Raw genomic sequence first — 23091 nt, forward strand, 5'->3', positions numbered from 1 at the left:
AGGAAATCTCATTGTCACCTCCTAAGTAGGAAGAGTAGGAGCTATTAATATAAGTTTGAATAATAAAAAGTCAGGGTTTTCGGGGCAGAGAAAGCATCTCTAGAAAATGAAAATATGGGACTAGAGAGATGGCTCAGTGATGCAGACCACGGGCTGCTCTTCCAAAGGACCCAGCACCTACATGGCAGCTCACACCTGTCTGTAACTCCAGTTCCAGAGCTTCTGACACCCATACACACATGCAGGCAAAACACCAATGAACATAAAATAAAAATACATTATAAAAAGAAAATGAAAATACTATTGGATGTGGTAGCACAAGCCTATATTCTCAGCATGTGGAAGGAAGACCAGGAGTTTGAGGCCAACATTGTTTACAAGCAAAAGTCAGAGGTCAGCCTGAGCTCCATGAGATCCTGTCTTAAAAACAAAATGCAAGTACTTAAGCCATGTGTTAGGAAAACAAAAGCAGGAGAAAGTTCAAGCTACCTCTATCCCTCAAAAAACCCACAAACAAGCCAGGCAGTGGTGGTGTACACCTTTAATCTCAGCACTCGGGAGGCAGAGGCAAGCTATCTCTGAGTTTGAGGCCAGCCTGATCTATAGAACAAGTTCCAGGACAGCCAAGGCTACACAGAAAAACCCTGTCTCAAAAAACCAAAATAAACAAAAAAACCCCAACAAACCAAAAATACAAACAAATATTAAAAAGCACTGGATTGAACAGGTGAAGCCTCTTTCAGGTCACCAACCTAGGGAGACCAGGTGATCAACATCTCAACACAGTACAGCCAGGCACAGTAGTTCACACCTGCAATCCTAGTACCTAAGCTGAGGCATGAGGATTGGCTAGCCTGGATCACATAATAAGTTCTAGGTAAACCTGAACTACACAGTGAGACCCTGTCTCAAAAAGACAAAGCAAGAGCTAGAGAGATAGCTCAGGGTTAAGAGCACTTCCTGTTCTTGCATAGGGTTTGGATTCAGTTCCTTAGCACTCACAACTGTAACTCCAGTTCCAGGGGATCTGATACCCTGTTCTGTTCTCTGTGGACACTGTACACATACATGCATGGAAAACACCCATACACATAAATAAAAATGAATAAATCGTTAAAGAAACAAAACAAAAACCCCCAAATCCTTCAGTACAGAATAAATCCATCTGTCTCAGATCATTTGGGAAGCTCTGATTTAAAGGACAAACCCAAAGTAGGGTGGTGCACACACATAATCCTAGCACTTGGGAGGTGAGGGCAGAAGGATCAGGAGTGCAGGACTGACTACCTTTGGTTATAATGGTTTAAGGCTAGACCCTGTGCTAAAAAAAATCACACACCTCTTTCAGCAGTCAGGATAGGGCAGATGTAGTTCCACAAAGAACCAACAGAGTCCGCCACAGAGCAGTTCATCATGTGGCTGTTTAACCTTTCCATTCAAATCTGGGTAGCAGCAGGGGCCCAGCAGAGCTCCCTAAGAAAGCCTGTGTGGTCCCTCTCTCAAGACTCTTTCCTTTTATTGCCCCTTTCCCTGTGTGCTATGTTTCCTTTCCTTACCTGCAGTTGCTTCAACACCTGGAAAGCCAGCAGCTCCTGCCGAAGGTCATCTCCACACTTGACAATGACTGACAGGAGTCGCCAATTGGGAAGATGGCCATAGGGGGAACCCTCTCTGATCCTCCTGTGAAGAAAAGTCATGGGGTGATGCCCTGCAGGGTAAGGACTCAGACTGCAGTGGAAGTCTGATGGAGTATTTGGAGGTGGAAGGGCCCTGGAGAAGATGAAGTGAGCACTTCAGGATGCCTTGGAGCTCTGACAGGAGAACCAAGACCACCACCCTCCACCTCTACTCTCCTCACCGCACTTTCTCCTGCCAGGGCTCCTTGAGGGCAACTGCAGAAGGGTCTTCAGGGTCTCGTTTGAAGGCTGTGGGTGTGTGAGCCAGCTGTTCTGAAAGGCGCCGTCTAGCAGGAAGAAAATGTTGGAAGAGTTATCTCAGAGCTGCAATGCCTTTGCCCCTTTTTCCTTGCCACTGTTCCTAGATTCTGGCACTAGGAAAGCCAGAGAAAGAAGCATAATCAGTGGCACTATTTTGCTAACCTGGTAGTTTGTGATCATGCAAAGAACCCTGCTTTCCTTATTCCTCTATCCCAGTATTGATTCGTAATGGGTATGACTCTGGAATCTGCACTCCAACAAGGTCTCCTCTCTCCCCTCAAAATGAAGGATACGATTCTGAGATCTCACTTTGAGTCTTGGCTTTGGGCTTGTTCATGTTGCCAGGAACTGAACCCAGGGACTTGCACATGCTAGTCAAGTGCACCTTTGAGAAACGATGCTCAAATGCCCTCTGAGGCACTTTCTTCTTTTTGGAACTCTCTTAAATGGCATTTCTTTTTGTAGTAGCTCAACCAACACCTCTATTGAACCTTAACTGCCTCATGTATGGTGGCCTCAGGACAAGGACAGAATAATGAGATAAAGGAGAAAGACACAAGGCTGACAGTTGGTGAGTAGGCACAGGAAAGGGATAAAGAGAGTCTGGAAAAGAGATGAAAATGAGGGATAACGTGATCTGGCCATACCGGATGTCCCCTGCTGCAATGAACACAGGCTCCTTGCTCTCCTGGCTGGTGATGCTGTCCACTGAGAACTGGGAGATGTTGTCACAGCTGTTGGTGTGCACTTCAGGGAGCTGAGGAGAGCAGGTCAGAGGTGCTAAACACAGATCTCCCTCTTTCCCCCTGCTCACTTGCCACTACGTGTGGCATGCTGGCCTACCACTTCCAGACTGCTCCCAAAGCCACCACGGTTCCACACCATTATGGCCTTCGTAAGTTATGGATCCCACAGTGCTGTTCTCAAAGTGTGAACTATTCCATTAAAATTCATGGAGATGTGTAGGAAATGCAGATTCTCAGAACTCACCATCAGTCTAGACTGAAACTGCTGGAAATTAAATCTAGAAGCTAGATTTTAGCAAACTTTCCAGAATACCCCCACACCCTAAAGTTTGTACACCACTGACCTCATATTGAAAGCCCCCTATGATTAGGGATGTATTATTCTCCCGTAGACCCTTCCAGTGTAGATTTCTCTTTCTTCCTTCCTTCCTTCCTTCCTTCCTTCCTTCCTTCCTTCCTTCCTTCCTTCCTTCCTTCCTTCAGTTTCTTTTTTTGAGACAGAGTTTCTCTGTGGCTTTGGAAGCTGTCCTAGAACTAGCTCTTGTAGACCAGGCTGGTCTCGAACTCAGAGAGATCCGCCTGCCTCTGCCTCCCAAGTGCTAGGACTAAAGGCGTGTGCCACCAACGCTTGGCCAGACTAGATTTCTTTGACTGTATCTTTAATTTTTTTGTTTTGTTTTTTCAAGGAAGGGTGTCTCTGGCTGTCCTGGAATTTGCTCTGTAGACAAGGCTGGCCTGTAACTGATGTAAACCAGGCTGGTTTTCCTGCTTCTGCCTCCCAAGTGTTGGGATTAAAGGTGTGCATTAACACCTGGCTTTTTCTTTCTTTTCTGTTTTTTTTTTTTTTTTTTTTTTTTTTTAATTTTATTTTTTGAGACAGGGACTCATGTATCTCAGCCTGGCCTCAAGCTTACTATGTAACTTCCTGCTTCCATTTCAGTGCTGGGACTACCGCATGCAGCTTCATCTCTTGAGTTTAATCCACTCTAACCTCCTCACATGTTACTACAACACACTCTGCCAGGCCTCCAGAGGTCTCCTGAACTTCCTTGTAGCAAAGCCAACTCAGCTCCATCTAATGCACACCAACCTGTGCACCTTCAATTTTCTTCTTAAATAGCTATGTCTAGCCTCAACTTGGCTGTAAATAAGATAGAGATCTGTCTTTTTCACCAAATGCTGCTACATAAAATCCTGCCCTGCTTGCCTTCCTATAGCCCCAGAATAAAGCTTGCATTTTTTTCCCCACAGCTAACAGAACTGAATGAGAGCATGGCTTGTCAGGTCGTGCCACCCTCTCTCGCCTCATTCGGCACTGCTCCTCACCTCACACTATAAGTTCAATGCATAAAAGTTTCTTTCAGTTCCTACCACAGGCCATGTTCCATTTTCTCTTCCAGTCTTTGTACACATTCCTCTGTCTGAATGTGCTTTGTTCTGCTAATTCCAACCATGCTTCAGGCCTTGGCTGAAAGATTACTTCCTACAGGAAATCTTTTGACTCCCACCCCAAGTCTGGAGTAAATACCAACTTTGGGTACTTCCATAATATCTCATGCTCCACAATGTAGATCACACCATACTACAACTACCAGCTGTCTGGTCTGATTCTCTGTTAGGTCATAAATTCCTTGCAGTATAAGCCAAGTCTTATTCACCAGCATACAGTACTCAGGTGTAGCTCACAGAAAGCCCTCCATAAACTTTTTTTTTAGTTTTTCAAGAAAGGTACAGACTGACCTCAAATTCTCTAAATAGCTGAGGTTGGCCTTGAACCCCAAATCCTGCTTCAACCTTTTAGGTGCTGGGATTATAGCTGTGAGTCACATAGACATTAATATTTCCTTCTTTTTATGATATTTATTTTATGTATCTGAGTGTTTGCCTGTATGCACACCATGTATATACAGTGTCTGAAGAGACCAGAAGAGGGCAGCAAGTTTCTCTAAAACTGGAGCTACAGACAGGTGCTGGGGAACTGAACCTAATTCTCTACAAGGGCAGCCAGTGCTCTTACTGTGAGCCATGTCTCCAGTCCCTTTATATATATATAACTTATTTTTTGGTTTTTCAAGTCGGGGTCTCTCTGTGTAATAGTCCTGGCTGTCCTGGAACTCACTCTGTAGACCAGGCTGGCCTTGAACTCATAGAGATCCATCTGCCTCTGCCTCCTGAGTACTGGGATTAAAAGTGTATACCACCACTGCCCAGCTCCCTTTATATATTTGATTGAATGCATGTATGGCTGCATGTATCCCTAAATGACCTTTATGTCACAGGTGTTCCATATATATTTTATTACATTTCTCTTCTCCCCTAGTCTAGATATTCCTCCTTACATCTGCGTTCCTGCTGCAGGAGAACAAGCTTGAGCCTATTCCAAGCAGCTGTTCAGAGCTTTTATTACTCATAACCCTCACTACCTACAACATTTATCTGGGTGCTTGCTGCCTTCTGCTAATAGCTGTGTTATTCCAAATATTAAAAGCTCCTAGCAATAGGTGCTGTGCCCCAGGATAGTCTCCTTGGTGTTCCCTCACCTCCACCTGTAGCTCGCCTATGTCATCCACCGACCAGGCTTCATCATCATTGTCATAATTGGGCACCGTGCTGAAGCTGCCAGCCCGCTGCTCATGAGTGATACCACATTCAGGCAGGTTCTCTACGGACCGTGTGCTCCGAATTCGGTTCTCAGGAATCCGGGCAGGAACACTAGTTGTGTCGAAGTTTTCACATTCAAGAACTTCCACGTAGATCAGGTAGGGAGCCTGGGTGGGTGGATGGGGAAGACAGACAGCATTTTCTACCACCTCCCCTCTAAGTTCCACTGACATGGTTCTTTTTGTTCCCTCAACAGCAGTCCCTTATGATCGTGAGCAACATGCATAAGTAGGAACTTGTGCTATCGCCTGCATAAAACATTTGGGGAAAAGGGGTAAAGGCTTCCAAGCTTATCATCAGGGCTTCAAATGCACATGTGCAATTGGGAAAAACTATGCCAACTATCAATGGCAGTTGAAGGTCTTTGGGCTTATGCTAAAGTCAGGGCCCAGGGACATAGACACAAACTGGATAAAGCGAGACGTGTCCCAAGGAGAATTCTAATTCCCAATATTTCCTGAGAGGAAAATCTGAACCATGAGGACTATCATTCCTATAAACATACAAACAATTTCTTTTCTGTAGTATGTATTGGGCATATTTCTTTCCTTTCTGCCCACTTTGATCAAAAAAAGTCTTAATAAAAATGTTCCTTTACTCACATGGTGGTTGTACCCGGATAGTCTGAAAGTCAGAGGAAGGCTATAAGAGCTACTCAAAGGAGGGTAAGTAGTGGGTGGAAAGTCACTCTCCTTAAGTATGGCATGAGGTAAACTGAAATTATTAGGCTCCTTTGGTCCATAAAAGCAAAACCCAAAAATGTCAGGCAGGAGGCTTCTCAGGTTCTGAGCATCATAAGAGCAATGAGGAGGCAGAGTAAGGGTTAACACATGTGCCATACATAAACTAGACGGCCTCTAGCATGCCCGTACAGAACAGAGCCTGAGTAATCATGGGAATGCAGTCAGATAAAGGGAAGGGACTGGGCCAGAGCCCACTTACCTTGTCCTTGGAATTGAGGACAACAGCTTGTGTGTGGGGCACACGGACCACGTGGTGGTCAAAGCCAGCAGTGGGCAGCCAGACTCGGGCAGGGAGTTTATGGTTGAGTAGGGAGAGCTCTGAGATCAGCCTTTGTGTTTTCTGTTCCTTAGTGGGGAGGGTGGCCAGCCGTTTGCCAATTGCCATCAAAGACTTGATGAATTCTCGTTCAGGGGCAAGCCGGACAGGCTACACAGGGTTGGGATGAAACAAAAGATGGTAAAGAAGACATTGAAAAAAGTAGCCTATCCCTCTTCTTTGCTCTTGGCCAGGGCCTCAGTATTTAAAGAACCCCAGGAAAGAGGCTACCTTTGGCCATGGTAGGAGTTTCCACCCTACTTCTCTCAGCTTGAACTGGGAAGAACCAACACATCCCTTCTCTGAAAGCTGCTTCCTGGGGACTCAAGATGGCCTGAACTCAGCTCACTGGGATAGAACCCTTTTTTTCTTAGACTTGAGTTCCTCAAAGACTGTCCTAAGCCCTTAGTACAGGCAAGGGGACCAGATCTAGAAAGGCCATCCAGGACATTAAAGCTCATGCCTGAGGGGCTTTACTCATCTCAAGAACAGGGTTATCCCTTCTCTCATCTGGGCCCTCAGGCTGGCTCTGTGCCGAAGGGCTCTGCCAGTCCCCACAAGACTAGGGGAAGGGGCCTGAATTATTATTTCCCCTTTCAAAGAAGGAAGATGCTCATCTCCAAACTTGTGTTGTTCTCCATGGCACACACCCCAACTGCCCCACATTCTTGTATGGGCTAAGAACACAAGCAGGGGATGAGAAGAGAATGAGCAAACTATGTAATGAGGACATAACCATGGGCAAAGAAAAGGCAGGTGGAGGGCAGTGCACGAAGGTGGATAGAGAAGCAATAGCTCCTTTTAGCCTTTGGTAGCCCTTCTGAAGGCCTGTCTCTAGCAAGTCCTCTCTGGGTCCTCTTCCCCGGCCTTCTAGAGACTAGGGTCCTCACTTTGGTTCCCTGTGAAGCTTGGTTCCTCATGCCAGGTATTTCAGCAGTTCCCAGAAAGGGCAAGGTAGGATGGGGAGAAAGATGGACTCAGACATGAAGAGCTCTACTAGTCTAAGCCTGTCTACCACAAGAACCCTGTATCAAGACAGCTACAAAGCCGGGCAGAGAGGTGCACATCTCTAATCCTAGCACCTTGAAAGGCAAGTCAAGGAAGATTACAAGTTGGAGGCCAGTTTGGGCTGTAGCAAAGAACCTGACTCAAACAAAACCCCCATAGGCATGGTGACTCACATTCTAGCACTTGGGAGGCTTAGGCAGGAGGATTGCCACAAATCCCAGGCCAGCCTGGGTTAGTGATTACTAGGTCAGCCAGGACTATATACCAAGACCCTGAAAAAGAATGATATCTACTATACAATCTCATACCATATCTCATCATGTCTCCTCAGCTATGTAAAAGAGTCTCTCTTCTGTTCTTATTAGAATAGTATTTCATTTACCAGGCTTTTATCCCACCCACCCACCCCCACCCCCGACTTTTTTTTTTTTTTTTGGTTTTTCTAGACAGGGTTTCTCTGTGTAATAGCTCTGGCTGTCTGGAACTCTCTTTGTAGACCAGGCTGGCCTCAAACTCACAGAGATCCTCTTGCTTCTACCTTCTCAGTTATGGGATTTAAAGATGTGCACCACCATACCAAGCTTGCTTATTTTCTGATTGAGAATTTCTACCCTTATTGCTCATACCACAAGAAAGGAAAAAAAAAGAAAAGATAAAGAACAACATCTTTTTTTTCTTTTTTAAGAGATTAAGAACAAAATTTATTCAAGCCTTCTTTTGTTAATGAAAAAATTGTTTTGAGAATTTCATATATGAATATACTATATTTATATCATTTCCACCCTTATCATGCTCATCCTACTCCCTTTTGAATTCATGATCTCTTCTATAATAAAAATTAATTTTTGAAAGTAAATTTATTCAGAGTTTGGAAACACTGGAAGCAGAAAGACCCAGTTTCTTTCCACCTTTTCTGTAATAGTGTTACAATATTACAAAAAAGATGAAACTACTGGGCATGGAAATTATTTTTGTTTTTGAGACAGGGTCTAACTGTGTAGCTCTAGCTGGCCTAGACCTTTGCCATGTAGACCAAGCTGGCCTTAAACTCACAGAGATCTGCCTGCCTTTGCCTTCTAGGTACTGGGATTAAAGGCACATATCACCACACCTAACTAATTTTTTAAGAAATTATTTTATATGTATAGACGTTCTGTCTACGTATCTGTGTACCATATGTGTACCTTGCCCATGGAGGACAGAAGAGGGCATCAGTCTTCTGAGACTTTACTTACAGGTGGTTGTGAGCCATCATGTGGGTGCTGGGAATCAAAACCAAGCCCCCTGGAAGAGCAACCAGTGCTCTGAACCATTGAGCCATTTTCCCAGCCACTTAACTATTGTTTATACATCTTTTACTAAGTTCAATTAGTGTTGCACATATATAAAAGTTTTTATGGTTGACCATTTAGGATTGGGAGACCTGTCATAGGGCTCATTCCTAGAGAAAATGGATTCTCTCTCCCCCAGCAGCTACTGACGGTTATAGCACTTCATCTAGGGGTGGGGCCTGGTTAAGTTTTTCCCATCCAGAAGCTTCTCTTGAGAACTTCTCTTGTTCACCTGCACATGTGGGAGAGAGTCAGGTGCAAAGGAATCACACAGCCTCTACTTCATGATGGGAGGAGGAGCGCTGGCTTAGAGCCCTGCACAGCAGCAAGGAAGGGAAGCTTTAGGGATAGGGTTGAAGGAGAAAAAGAAAATGAAATTGAACTTCAAGGACCCCTAGAAATATCCGGGGGCCTAACACAACAACAACAACAAAAAGAATGAGGCCCTGGGCTCTACCCCAGAAAGAAAGCGTGTGTGGGTGGGGGGATTGAGTTCTGAAGACTCATGCCTCTATCCTGATCCCTGAATCCATCCACTCAGGTGGCAAAGGGTCACTGTCCAAAGGACCCTCCACCCAACCAATTCAGTCGTCTCATGTTAGGAAAGGCAGGACTCTTTCCATCCTCCAACCAGCCTTTCAGTTGTAGACCCCTATGTTTCCTAACCACACTGGATATGACCCCAGGCCTCCAAAAAACGAGGCTCTGCCACATGGGAGGAGAAGGGATCATGATTAAAAGGAGATCAGCAGAGAAAATAGAAAACAGAGTGGGTAGACAAAGAATAAAATGTTAAAAAAAAATTTTAAATTATCCAAACTCCCAGAGGGTCCAGCATTTCCTCTCACGCCTTTGCCCAGGAACAATGTCTAGGACCCTGTAGCACCAGAGGGTTGTGGGTTAGTCCAGAGGGAATAAGAGAGGGGAGCAGGGATGACAGGACATTGTGGGCAGTGGGCTGGGGAAAGAAGAACTCAGACCTGGAAGAAATGAAGTTAAAAAGGAAAACCAGTTGTGGGAAGGTAATACTTTCCCTCGGGCTAGTTCCTGTTTGGTTTTGGAGTTGGCTCAGCCAGCATAGAGCCTAACATTTAGAAAACTGAATAAATATTTGATGGGCTGATGGCAGAAGTCATGGGCAGAAGTCAGGATTCTTGGTGGGAGAAATGGGATCCTGGAGGTTTCTGCCAAGCAGTCCTTGGCTCTAATCCAGGAATAAATTCTACCTGTCCCAGCTGTTTGCTCCAGAGACCTAGGAGCAGCATAACATTCCAGCTGCTGTCTCTGAGTAAAGACTCAGCTGAGCCTGTCTGGGCCAGGGCTCAGGGCACTGGCAGCAAAGCTCAGAGGGAGTGCCTCCAGGTCTGGGAAGCCTGGTAAGGAGATGCTAATCTCCTGGAATTAAAGGGGCCTTCACTGGTCATAGAAGACATGGGACGGAGAGGAAATGCGGCCACATGGGGAGCCTGCCACCCAGTCCCAGTCTGGCCCCACTTACGGAACTGAATGAATTATCAATACTCTCGGTGCTGGAGGAGAGCTCCTGGGAAAGGGCCAGAGGGCAAGGGGAAGAAGGGGTGGGGTTGGGGGAAGGGAAAGAGACAAAGGCAAAGAATTTAGCTCCAACTTGGATCATAACTCTTCTCTTGTGCAGCTATATCTTTCTGCTTTAGTGAGAGATGGTTAGCCTGGAAATGCCACTTGCCCAGAGTCTAGACCTCTGTGGGATGCTGGAAGGCTAGCTCAGACCTCGAGATCAAGAGCTCAAGGCCAAGGCACCTTGTTTTCTATTTTATCTCCTATTCTAGCCTGAACAAACCTTCCTTTTAGATCAATCCCTAGAGCTGGATTCCTAATGCAGTGACTGTCTGGCCAAGGCTCATTTCTTTCCTATCACCCACTCACTGCTTTAACCAACGCCTTCTCCACGGGGACAACCCCTACCTGCATGACCCCTGTGCTAGAGAATCTATGTTCCTCTAGTTTCTTGTCAATCTCAGGAAAAGCTAACCTTTCAGGTGTACATATCTTCTCAAGTCAGCCTCATGATCACCCTAGGAAGTCTAATCCCAACCTTGAACCTCTGTGACAAAAGGGCATCCCAGACCCATGAACCTGAAACCTGTGACCTGGATGGATGCTTACATGTGTCAGTCTCATGAACATCAGGCTACTGCACATGACACGGAATACATTGTTTTTGGACTGATGTTGGACAATTAGGTCCTAGCTAAATCCATCTGAGAAAGCTAATTAGCAGGGCAGTAGCAGTCTTGATACCAGCCCAAAGTCTAGATCCCAATAGTCTAAACTTTACCCTAGCTGAGTACAGTGACACACACCTGTAATCTCAGTACTTGGGAGGCCAAGGCAGAAGGATCAAGAAAGAGTTCAAGGCTGACCCAGGCTACATACTCAGAGTTTTTCTTAGGAAACAAACAAAAATTTTAAAAAATAAACTTCATCCTTCTCTTTTGTTGAGCCGATACCCAGGAACGAATGAGGGACAGCCACTCAGTAGTTGTGGAGCAGTACCCATGCACTGGGACATCCTGGGTTTTGTCCACCACAGTCTACCAGGGCAGGCAGTAGGCACAGAATGTGTGCACAAAGCAGGAGGGGAGTGGAATAGACTAAGAGGCTGTCTTAAGAGTTTCCAGAGCAAGAAGGCAGTAGGTACTGTACTTCTCTACAATCAGCATTACAAACATCTGCCTAATTCAGTTCTATGGCTGAAGTTCTTCTCGCTAATGTGCTATGGTTGGGTTTTCCTTTATGAAACTGGGCAGGAGAGCATTTACAGGGTGTAGCCATATTTGGAAACACCTCACTAAGACCACAACTCTTCTACTTTGGGTAGAAGTAGGAGGGAGGGTTGAGACAGTGAGGATGGCAGAATGTGTTATAACCTACGGGTTCAATTTCTACACCAAAGCTAGTTGGGGAAGAGTAATAGGCAGGAGGTTGGCTCTAGCTGATCCTCTCCCAGACAGGACTCAGTGGACTCATTAATGTCTATGGCGGGCAGGAGGATATCATGATCTGTTCCTCTCCTCCTACTCCCTAGGCCTGAGTCACTTGTACTGAGTCAGCTTCAGGGAGTAAAGCTGAAGCCAAGAGCTGACCTCACACCCTTATCAGGCTGGAAGGGCTTCCTGTGTGACATGCAGCAGATTTCTCTGTACAAAGGTTACAGTCCTGAAAAGACAAAGCTATCTATTTGGAATGACATTATGTAGGGAAGATGGACCTAGGGGGTGGTACCTAAACCACTCTCTGATCCTTGTGACCCCGCCCCCACGCCAAAATATTTATCATTTGGCTTCAAATAGGAAGAAAAATTGACTGATAAGAACTGCTTTGAAGGTTGGGCTTGGGTGTGTGTGTGGCAGATCTGAGAAATCAATGCTACAACCCTCTATGGGAAGCATGAAGGACTTCTCATAAGAAAATGGAAACTTCTGAGATCTGGCCAGTGAAGAAGAGCTTTGTAGGGAGGCTCCAGGCAGAAAGTAGCCCTGGGCCTCTTCCCTGAGGCCTTACCTCACTTCCCATAGTGGGGGGAGCATGGGATTAACCAAAACCCAAAGGAAAATTGAGACTGGGAGCAGAGTATGTCAGGCCCCAACCAGAAACTCTCCTTCTTTAGAAGATCTTGCTTGGGCTCTAGAAAAAATTGTGGTTTATTTTAATAAGATATGTATATACTTAGTGCTTCTGGAAAGAACTTTTCAAGAAAGACACACACTGACTAGCTCCTCATATTGGAGCTTTGGTATTAAACTTTATCAGTTCTTAGTCTAAGAACAACATTTTTTCCTCCATCTTCTGCTGCCTTTGGGACAGAACTTTGCACACTGTACAAGCAACTGTACACTAAACAAAACACTGTTTAGTGAATCAGTGTTTCATGACAAGGGAAGAAGAAAAGGAAGATCAATTCCCTTGGTACCTCAAGCACAAAAGCTTTGATAGACATATCCTCAAAACATCAAAAGGACTGGCAGAAACTACATGCCTAGGAACTAGTGGTATTTATGTTTGTGTTCTCTGTTTCTCTTTCATGCTCCCAAGGAGCCTCAGTGGATTCAAGTGTCTCACTCTACCAGCATCAGATAACCCAGGAGGGCCTGGGGAAGTGCTATCATCTTCCTTCCCTGGATCCAGTGACCCATGATGAACCAGGTGGGGAAGAATGGCAACTGGAAAACCCACCCTAGAGATTTAAACACTCATAGAATACCTGCCTCTCAGAGCCATCCATAATCCTGCAGCAGAAGTTAGATGCATAGAAGAGGGACCCCAGACCAGCACAGGATAAGAGAAACCCTAAGGCCTCTGCTTTTCTGGTCCTAAGATGCAGACTAAAAAATAGATACAGGGAAAAGTCAAGCCAGACAAGAGGCACCAATGAATTCCCTCCCAGATGTTCATACTCACTCCGACCAGATCTGATCTTAGATGAGGCATCTCTCTCAGATAAGCTCAAGCCCTTCAGGACCTTAGTTCTACCAAAATCTGGAGGATTCTTCTTGCTCTGCAATGCCCTCCCTTCCTAGACCCTGGACTCTGCTTTGAAGCTCAAACAGAAATGAAGACAGTCTGCTCTAGTTCCCACAATAGCTTGGGCTTTGGCTACACGTGGATGTGGAAGTGTAGACTGTCACATCCTGGGCTCTTCTTCCCCACTGACTTTCTTACAGCTGGGATCTAGGGAACTAGATGATGAGGAATAACCAAGGCAGCTCAGCTGAGTGACTATGAGCATGAACTATGGACTGGGGCTCCTGGCCTAACAGTCACTAGTTGAGTGACCTTCCTAAAGTTATTTAACTTCTCTAATCCTGATTTCTCACTGGTAAAATAACACCAGTTAGAGTTGTAAGGATTCCACATACATTATCTAGCATGTTGTCTACCTATCAATGGTCAACCAACACTGGCACATTTAGCTTTAGTATTACTAAAATAAATTTCCAGGGACTCTGAATTTCCCTTGCCTACTGCTTTTCCTTTCTGTAGCCACTCTGACTTCCCTCTACTTGAAAGAAACTTTACTATAGCAAAAATGTGGGTGGTTTGTACCCTACAGAGCCAGATGCCAGGACCATGGGCATATGCATTCCAACAGTGTAAATTCTTCATTTTTTTTTTTTTAATACCTTCTTTTCTAGGCTCGGCTAGCAGCCAGCATGAGAGCTTGCCAACAGTGAATCAGAGATGAAGACTGGAGTACCATTAGCCTGGCTTGGACACCAGGCCTCTGAACTTGGTTATCCACTGGGCACCTTTCCCCACTATCTGTCAAGATGTATAGTAGACGGTGGCACTAAGCTACTGACCACTCTCTTCCTGCTCAGTATCGACATTAGATAGCCTGATGCTGCCGAGTTTCCTTTTCTCAGCCCCAGCTCTTCGACCAGGCATTAGACTTACTCTGCCAAGGCTACTTTTCCCTTTTTGTTTATCTCAAATAAAGGCAGTATATTCTGTTGAGGCTCCACTGGTAGAGAATAAATTCTACCCTACATTAACAAAAAGTAGGATCTTTGGGGAGTGAGGGAAAGGAATTATGAGGAACGGCCAGGAGAAGCAGCTGATGTGCTAGTTAGTATCCTTTCTCTTCCAGCATAGAAAGAACACAGCCCCTGTTCCTTCCCTGTGGTGGCTGATATGATCTCAGCTAGGCCAGGTCTCAAGCAGGGTCATTAGACCTGTGTCACAGTTCTTAGTATGTGGTGAATGGAATGACAACACAGTTTAGTGAAAGCCAACTCTCAGACAAAGTCAAGAGTATCAGCCCTGCCATTAGCTAGTTGACCTGTGGGAAGACACTTTATCTCTCAAGTCTCCGTATTTTTCCTTTGTAAAATGAGGCCACTGGAATACATGAATTCTAAGGGTTTGTTTGTTTGTTTTTCCATTCTAACATTCCATGCTTCTACCAGTGAAATGAAACAGAAGGGAGGACAGAAAATAGAGTGACCCCACGTAAGACATCCTGTCTCCATGCAGCCCTCAGACACCTTGCCGATCTGTCCCTCTCCCAATTTACCTCATCCTCATTCTCCACTTTAGGGTTGCTGGCTGTTCGTTTCAGGTTGCTGCTGAGACTTATGCTGGCTGTAGCATCTGATTTAGAGCGCTGGTGAGTCCTTTTGGAGGGAGACAGCCCTGTGTCAGGGGCTGGGCTCAAAGAAGGCAGCTCCCTCTTTCGGTGAGCTGGCTTCAACTCATCTGAGAGGATTAGCTTCCGTAACTTGGTCCCTCGGGAGTGCCGCTGAGTGGAAATGTGCATGTCTGAAGAGTAGGCCCCAAGCAACAGGGCACACTGGAGGGAAAAGTTGATGCTCTGGCGACATCGGTGGACTATGTAGGGTTTAATGGCATCGCCCACGTCCTCATCCATGTGAATATACATGTTTAGCAACTGGGGCAAATAGAAGTCCACATCCTCATTTCGAAAGCAGAAGAGGCGGTTGCCAATGTAGGCTTGCACTCCAGGCTCCTTGGAGTTATACAAATATGAAATGGCCATAGAAATGTCAAATAGTTTTGACTCAAACAGTCTCAGGAGCCAAGACTGTTTGGCTGAGTTGTTCTGTCGTCGTCTTCTTGCTCCTTTGGCTGTGCCAGGGGCCACAGTGGCCCCCATTTCATCTTCTTCCTCCCTGATCTGGGCAGGTGGATCATCTAGGCAACGGATCTCACTGTCCACACCATCCCCATTAACCAACTCCAGCGGGGTGCCTTTGCTAGAGATGGCTACACCTCCATGCAAAAGCTTGACTTTCTCCAGCACCTCCTGGCAGGCCTTCTGGGCCACCTCAGGGTCAATCACTGATAGTTCCCCGACCCCCTCCGTGATGACGCTTAGCAAGGTGCCCCCGTTATTCCCTGATGGGCTAGCAGTAGGGTCAGAAGTTGGTTTCAGGGTGGCAGGCTCCACTACCATGTCTCCCATGGCTACAGCCAGACTTGGAGCTTCCAAGCTAGAGGAGGGAGGGAGACAAGAACAGAAAGGGACACACACGCACTGGTTAGTGGTGTCACATTCATGTCTTCCTGAAGCCTTCCCAAGCACCTCCTCCTCCTGTCTTCCTGTACTCCTTCAACATCAGAGAAGTCATCTCAACAGAAATTTGCCCTCACTACCTTCAGTTCTGATCACTGCACACTCTTCATTCCTTCTGTACTTACTCATACTAGCCTTGGTTCTTAGCTTATATGTGCAAAATGCTGTTTTACATGTGATATGGTTATAAAGTCTTACAAATTTTTCAGTATACTGGGGAGCAACTGGGGTCTTATTCCCTTTAACTCTAAATACTTTGTTCTTGTTCTTCCTATATCACCTTCAAATGCCTGTGGTGATACTTTTCCTTTTCCTATTTAAACTAATATCTCCTTATTTATAACATATTTCACACACTAGTTTCCTGCCTCTCTCTCTGTTTAGTATCAAAGCTGTTACTATCTTCTGAGATAATCTTACACTATAGCCAGGCTGGCCTTAAACTTGTAGCAATCCTCTGGCCTCAGCCTTCCAAGTACTGTAATTATAGGCACTAGTTACCACTCCTGACTTTGGTTACAGAAACTCTTCCTTTCAGACACAGAGTGTCCAGGGAATAAGAGACAGCAATCCTACACTAGGCTTCACTTAGTGGAGAGCACCTCTCATCAACCGTCATCAACCTTGCAGAAGCTGCACCACTTTTCTGCGTGTCTGGCTTCCTGACACCATACCCTTGCTCTATGTTTATAAGCTGTAAAAACTTAAATACACCATATATCTTCTGTTTCAGTGTCTTCAACTGCAAATTGAGAAAAAAAAATAATTACTTCACATTGCTGCTGAGTAGGAGAAAAACATAAACTTATGTGGATGAAATGATTTAACAGTTCCTGGCACAAAGTAGTATTCAATAGTGCTAGCTGAATTCTAACCCTGAAAAAAGTTACCAAACAGTGTATGCATATATACTATTATTTTATAAGAGTTGTGAATTACATTAGTCATTTGGGATTCTTTAAAAATTTATGACCACCTTTCTCTACCCCTTATTACCTTCCCCACTATTCTATACAAACTCTAGGAACTGGAAGGCTGTTAGAAGACAAAAAAGAAATCAGGATTCATGGGTCTATAACTTCTAAAAAAAAAAACAACAAAAAACAGGGATACATAGGAATTGAAACTCAGGTCTCTCTGGATGGACTTGTAGACGTAGTCAGAGAACAATGCTGGTGAAAGCCATTGCCTCCAAGAGCAGCCTTGAATGTCACCAAACCAGAAGGGATTTCAGGGTGATGCAGATCAGGAGAGTAAGTTTAGAATATTTTGTCAGATGATTCTGGCTTCAGAATCTGGAGATAGCCATCAGTAGACTTAAAGGCCTCTGCCTAAATAAAGAGAGCATCTAATGCACCTCTAGCTGGGCATGGTGGCACATACCTTTGATCCCAGCACTCAGGAGGCAGAGGCAGGTGGATCTCTGTGAGTTGGAGGCCAGCCTGGTCTACAAACCAAATTCTAGGACAGCCAGAGCTACACAAGAGAAATCCTGTCTCCAAATAAACAAACAAAAACATAAAAGGGAAAGTAAGTCATTTCTAAGTGTTTTAGGACACTATTTTTTGTTCTAGTGAGGCTAGGGTAGCTCTACTTGGGTGAGTAGAAAAAGGAGTCCCTGGTAAGTTTTCTGGTCACTCTGAAGAACTTTTATTTCTTTTTTCTCCAGGCAAGGGTTTCATGAATTTCAGGCTGGTCGTGAATTCACTTTATAGCTGAGGATGATTTAAACTTTTGATACTTTTGCCTTCATATCCCAAGTGCTAGGGTCAGAGGCATGGGCCACTATGCCTGGTTGGATTTAGCCCAGGGCTTCATACGTGTTAGGCAAGCAGTCTACTACCTAAGCTACATCTCCAGCTGCAGAAGCCCTAACTTTCTACCACCTTCCTTCCATTGATGGTTTCACCTCTGAAATGTTAAGTGGCAAGGTTACTTTCATTTGCCCAATATCACACAGTTCAGTTCTCTGCCTCCCAGCAGTTAGTACCAAAGCTTTGCAGAAAGACTCTTAGATATCAACAAAAAGGGATACTGCAGTTCATCTTTCTCCCAACTCTGTCAAGCAAGAAAAGTATCACTGCACTTCCTAATGAAGTCTGAGCTTGGTATCGGTGAGAAGGTGGCAGCCTTTCTTTCACTCTGCTCTCTTCTGAGCAGTAGAACCAGCATGGCTGCATATGTGGATCTGCCTCTAATCACAACTGTGGACTGCACAAGAATAATAATACAGCAGCTCCCTGCCACACCTCTGTAGGGCATTCTCATCATTGGTACCTTTACCTTTTAGGTCTTCTAGCCTCCATCAACCCTGTTCAACTAATTCTTTTTTCTCAGTATCTGTATGCCTGGCTCATCCTTTTCTTTCCTATTCCAGACACTTCTAAACCACAGAGCTCCTAAAAGTCTGCTTTTCAAAACCTTAAAGGGGATCTGGTATAGGGTGCAGAATTATAATCCTGGAGAGTCAGAGGCAGGAGGATCAAGAACATAATCATCCTCAGTTATATATATCAAGTTCAAAGCCCAGATTGCGTGGGATAACCTAAAAAAAAAAAAAAAATTAAAGGGGTACTGAGAGTATAAGCTTAGAAGCAGAGTATGTGTTTAACATGCACAAAAACAACCACTGGCCTGTTTAATCCAGAGGCAAAGTTCAAGGCCAGCCTGGTCTACAAAGCGAGTTCCAGGACAGCCAGAGCTGTTACACAGAGAAACCTTGTCTCAAAAAAACAAAGCAAAACAAAAACACCATCCCCCAAACTTCCAAGGGAAATAAAGTTGAAGTTCAGTCCCCCTCACACATGGAGCATCTTGGACTTCAAAGGAAATAATTTTCTTGTCCCAATTAATTGGAATTGTGTTCATTACTGGCACCAGGAAGGCAGGTAAAGATACCATCACCCTATTATCCCATAGGCAAAAGAAGACAATCTTCCAAGGCTCAGCAAGGAATCCCACAGTGAACAGACTCCCCCACCTGCTCAAGAAACTGGCTGATATCAACAGTTGCAGAAAAAGTCAAGCATAGGACAGGTAAGATAGGCTCAGGGAATAGAAGCACTTTCCATGCAAGCCTGGTGACCTGAGTTCCATCCCTTGAGCCTAAGGCAGAAGGAGAGAATCAAGTCATCTAAGTTTTCCTCTCACCTTCACATTTATGGTGTGGTACGTGTGTACCTCTCTGTCCTCCACCCCCCCTCATACACACACACACACACACACACACACACACACACACACACACACAATTTTTTTTTAAAGCAGGGCATGGTAGTATATGCCATAATCTCAGCACTTGGGTAGTAGAGATAGGAGGATCAAGAGTTCAAAGTCATCTTCAGCTACTTAGTGAGTTGAGCCCAGCCTGAACTATAAGAGAGTATTGTCAAAACTAAAACTAAAATCAAACTATAAAAAACAACCTCCCCCTCCCAAACTAAACCAAATAAAAAAAGCAGGGCAGATAAGCCTAACTTCTATTTTATACAAGCATCTCTATTTGGCTATATAAGCATACCACCTGGCTCTTGGGGACTTGGGACTACAAGTCAGAGAGAATAGTCAGATCATATTGGCAATTAAGATAATAGAAATAGAAACTGAAAAGATTGTTCAGATGGGAAAATGCTTGATCTGCAAGCACAAGGACCTGAGTTTGATCTCCAGAACCCATGTCAAAAAGCCTAGCATAGTAACATACAATTGTGATCTCCAGTGCTGGGGAAACAGAGACAGGAAGATCCTTAGGACTTACCGGCCAGTCAGTTTATTGTACTTAGCCAGTTGCAAGCTAAGGAACTGCTGTCTTTTAGAAAAAGTTGTTGGGGTGGTGGCGGCACATGCTTTTAATCCCAACACTCAGGAGGTAGAGGCAGACAGATCTCTGTGAGTTCAAGGCTGGCCTGGTCTACAGAGAGCTCCAGGACAGCCAGGGATACACAGAAAACCCTGTCTCAAAGAAAAAAAAAAAAAAAAAAAAAAAAAAAAAAAAAGGTTGTTGGTCAGCATTTGATGAACAACATGAAGTTGTCTTCTGGCCTCCACATGTATGTATGTACACACAAATAAGCATATATGGGCAGAGACACATATACATGAGTAGCAGAAATAAGGTATTCTCCAAAATCTAATTCAAATATGATTTTCAACATTAATCTCTTCATCTATACATACAATGAAAATAAACCTTGGAGCACTAACTATTCTGGAGAAAGTAAAAGGATTAAGATGTAGCAACAAAAAAGGGAGGAGAAACAAGTCCTGCATTTATCACTCTTCTTCCTACAAGCCGTAGCATCCATACAGCTGAGGATCTACGTCACACTGGGAGTCTAAACTCTCCATTAAGACAGACTGGAGGGGAAAAGAAGAGGCCTCCTTGTCTGAGCCTAGCAGCCTGGCTACTAGGAAAGGAGGAGGGGGCTGGGGAAAGATCAGAGCTTAAAGTGTTGACAACTGTACCCCATGGAACAGGGCAAGGTAGGCATGATGGGTAACCTTAAATCAACTTCATAGAATTTAGAGTCACCATGGAAACAAGTCTCTGTATGCATGTCTTCGAGGGACTTTTTAGATGAGTTTAATTGAGGTGATTAATATTGGAGATTCCATTCCATGGGCTGTAGCCCAAGACTGGATCAAAAGGAGACAGTAAGCTAAGTATGACCAACCATTCATGGCTTTCTCTGTCCTTAAGGCAGACACAAAGTAACCAGCTGTCTCACTTCTGACACAGCTCCACCTACTGTGATGGACTGTAACCTCAAAACTGTAAGCCTAACAAACTTTCCTATAAGTTGCTTTTGTCAGGCATTTTGTGATAGCAACCAGAAAAGTAACTAATACAGTAGAAAAAGTCTAAGTATCAGGGTACAGAGCAGCTTCTGAATTGGCAGAGAAGGTAGCAACATATGAGCTTTGTGGGCTTGAGCAGTTATGTCTACAGGACTCTGGAGGGGACAGTATCCCTTAACCAGGATGTCTTCAACAGAGCACCTCAAAAACTTTGTGCAGGCAACCTTCACAGAAGTTAATGAAAAAGGTCTTCATGAAAAGACTAATTGGACTGGCCTTTCAAGAAAGATGGTACCAAACCAGGCGGTGGTGGCACATGCCTTTAATCCCAGTGCTTGGAAGGCAGAGGCAGGCGGATCTCTGTGAGTTCAAGACCAGCTTGGTCTTCAAGAGCAAGTTCCAGGACAGTCTCCAAAGCCACAGAGAAACCTTGTCTCGAAAAACAAAACAGAAAGGCAGGAAGGAAGGGAGGGAGGAAGGGAGGGAGGCAGGGAGGAAGGAAGGAAGGAAGGAAGGAAGGAAGGAAGGAAGGAAGGAAGGCACCAAGTCCCAAATCAGTCCCTTACTCTATCACCATTACTTCTTCAAATCTTTTACCATGCATGATAAATGTGAACTGCTTCACACCGATCCTGATGCTTTAACATACTCAGAATTTCCACAAAGTGACTGGTTATGTTTTGTTTTGTTTTTTTTTTTTGAGACAGAGTTTCTCTGTGTAATAGCTCTGGCTGTCCTGGTATTCACTCTGTAGACCAGGCTGGCCTCAAACTCATCTGCCTGCCTCTGCCTCCCAAGTACTGGGATTAAAGGTGAGCACCACCACCACCTGGCACACAGAATGACTTTTTAGAACTCATCTTGTGTAGGGCTCTTCTTCCAAGCAAGCAGGCCAGCTCAATTTTCTTTCTTTTAAGATCCTCTGAGATGGGTCACAGAAATGGAAAAGAAGATAAAGGAGCCAGTATCTTACTGTATGAGGTGCAGTGAAAGTTAATGGAAAAAGAGGGTTTACCTAACATGAGCAAGACTCTGGGTTTCAATCCCCAGCAAACCCAATCCAAGTTAGTGGAAAAGAAAGGCTCAGATAGAAACAAAAATATGTCATAATTACCCAAACAAGTATAAATCCTCTACAACCAAACCTCTAGAGTTAAGAACAAGTGTTATGAGTGCTATGGTAATAAGCTTTGAATAGAACTTTATGCTGAGATAATTACAGAAGCTAGCTCTGATTTGAGGGAGTATGAGTACAGATGAAGGGAGAGGGACTGTTAGTTTTGATCATAAATTCCTACAATCCTATTGAATATCACCAAGTACATGTACTCCTTTAACAGCAATTTTTAAAAATAGGCTGCTCTTCAAAAGGGGCCCTGTCTCATCCTAGGCTGCTTGTTCTGCTGTTAAGAAGTTCCTTGCTGGGGCTGGAGAGACAGCTCAGCAGTTACAAGCACTACCTGCTCTTGCAGACGATCTGAGTTCAAGTCCCAGCACCCACAGAGTGGCTCACAACAATCTTTAACTCCAGTTCCAAGGGAACGAACATCCTCTTCTGGCCTTTGCAGGTAACAGGCACATATGTGGCCCATGGATACATAGGCAGGCAAAACATCCATCAAAATTTTTTCCTAAAAAAGTTCCTTCCCATGTCTTAAGGTCTATTATAAATCTTTAAGAACTCAGCTCATCTTTTCCCTTTCACCTTAATGGTAAAGGAAGAATGATTTCTACATTTTTTTCTGTAGACACTCTGGATTGAGCAGTCCAGCAAGCTCAAGCCCCACCAGGAACCAAGTATGCTTGCCCAAGGTCTCAAAGGAGGGTGGCATCAGGGAAGAGGGCATTCTCAACTACGGCCTTGGGGGAAGGGCAGTGGTCTCACAGTAGTTAGGTCAATATTGATCAAGCTGAGAACTCTGTACAAGGCCAGGGAGCAGGTAGAAGCAGATTCCAGCCAGACAGCCCAAGCCTGCTCCAGGAGCCCCTGATGAGACTGACAGCTGGGAAAGGAAGCAACCTGCATTGCTCACCTATCTCTGAACCAGTCCTCCTTGTTTAAGTCCCAAATGTGCTTTAGACTAGGTCCTCTTTTGTCCCAGGCCAATTACTGAAAGGATACTCCCAAACCTCTTTCCCAAACCAAAGCAGCTCTCAGTTTGCTATATTAGTGTTCAGGAAACATGTACTTATGCAGTGTGGAACAGATGAGAAGTGAGGAAAACTAGAGGTATGATTTCTGGTTAAGGATGCATCTAAGGAGGGACGGTCTCCCATAAATGGGGATCATTACTAGATTGCACTTCAAGTAATTTTGGGGTAAGAAGTGGGCCAACATGGTATAACCATTTTCTTTTCTTTCTTTTTTTTTGGGGGGGGCAGTTTGAGACTGGGTTTCTCTGTGTAACAGCTCTGGCTGTCCTGGGACTCCATTTGTAAACCAGGCTGGAACTCAGATCCAAATTCTGCCTCCCAAG

At 44.7% G+C, this 23091-nt stretch overlaps 1 protein-coding gene and 1 long non-coding RNA gene across 5 annotated transcripts in view; one reads left to right on the plus strand and one right to left on the minus strand.

Moving 5' to 3' along the window:
• Positions 1 to 23091, minus strand: part of Pi4kb (phosphatidylinositol 4-kinase beta) — a 34063-nt gene that overhangs the window by 8948 nt on the left and 2024 nt on the right. For 2 of the 4 annotated variants that reach the window (XM_027393561.2, XM_027393559.2), the window contains exons 2-8: positions 14798 to 15734; positions 10241 to 10285; positions 6287 to 6514; positions 5224 to 5451; positions 2585 to 2694; positions 1859 to 1963; positions 1557 to 1680 (exon numbers count right to left, since the gene is read on the minus strand). In XM_027393561.2, the coding sequence (XP_027249362.1) occupies positions 1557 to 1680; positions 1859 to 1963; positions 2585 to 2694; positions 5224 to 5451; positions 6287 to 6514; positions 10241 to 10285; positions 14798 to 15706 (1749 nt within the window). In that variant the 5' untranslated portion in view covers positions 15707 to 15734. The remainder of the gene's footprint in view (positions 1 to 1556; positions 1681 to 1858; positions 1964 to 2584; positions 2695 to 5223; positions 5452 to 6286; positions 6515 to 10240; positions 10286 to 14797; positions 15735 to 23091) is intronic. The other 2 variants (XM_027393562.2, XM_027393560.2) reach the window with 1 other exon arrangement.
• Positions 1181 to 14816, plus strand: LOC113833183. The gene is made up of 3 exons (XR_003480737.2): positions 1181 to 1715; positions 12817 to 12927; positions 13917 to 14816. It is a non-coding gene; the product is annotated as an uncharacterized LOC113833183 (long non-coding RNA).

Source organism: Cricetulus griseus, assembly GCF_003668045.3.
Source record: "Cricetulus griseus strain 17A/GY chromosome 1 unlocalized genomic scaffold, alternate assembly CriGri-PICRH-1.0 chr1_0, whole genome shotgun sequence".
NCBI lineage: Eukaryota > Metazoa > Chordata > Mammalia > Rodentia > Cricetidae > Cricetulus > Cricetulus griseus.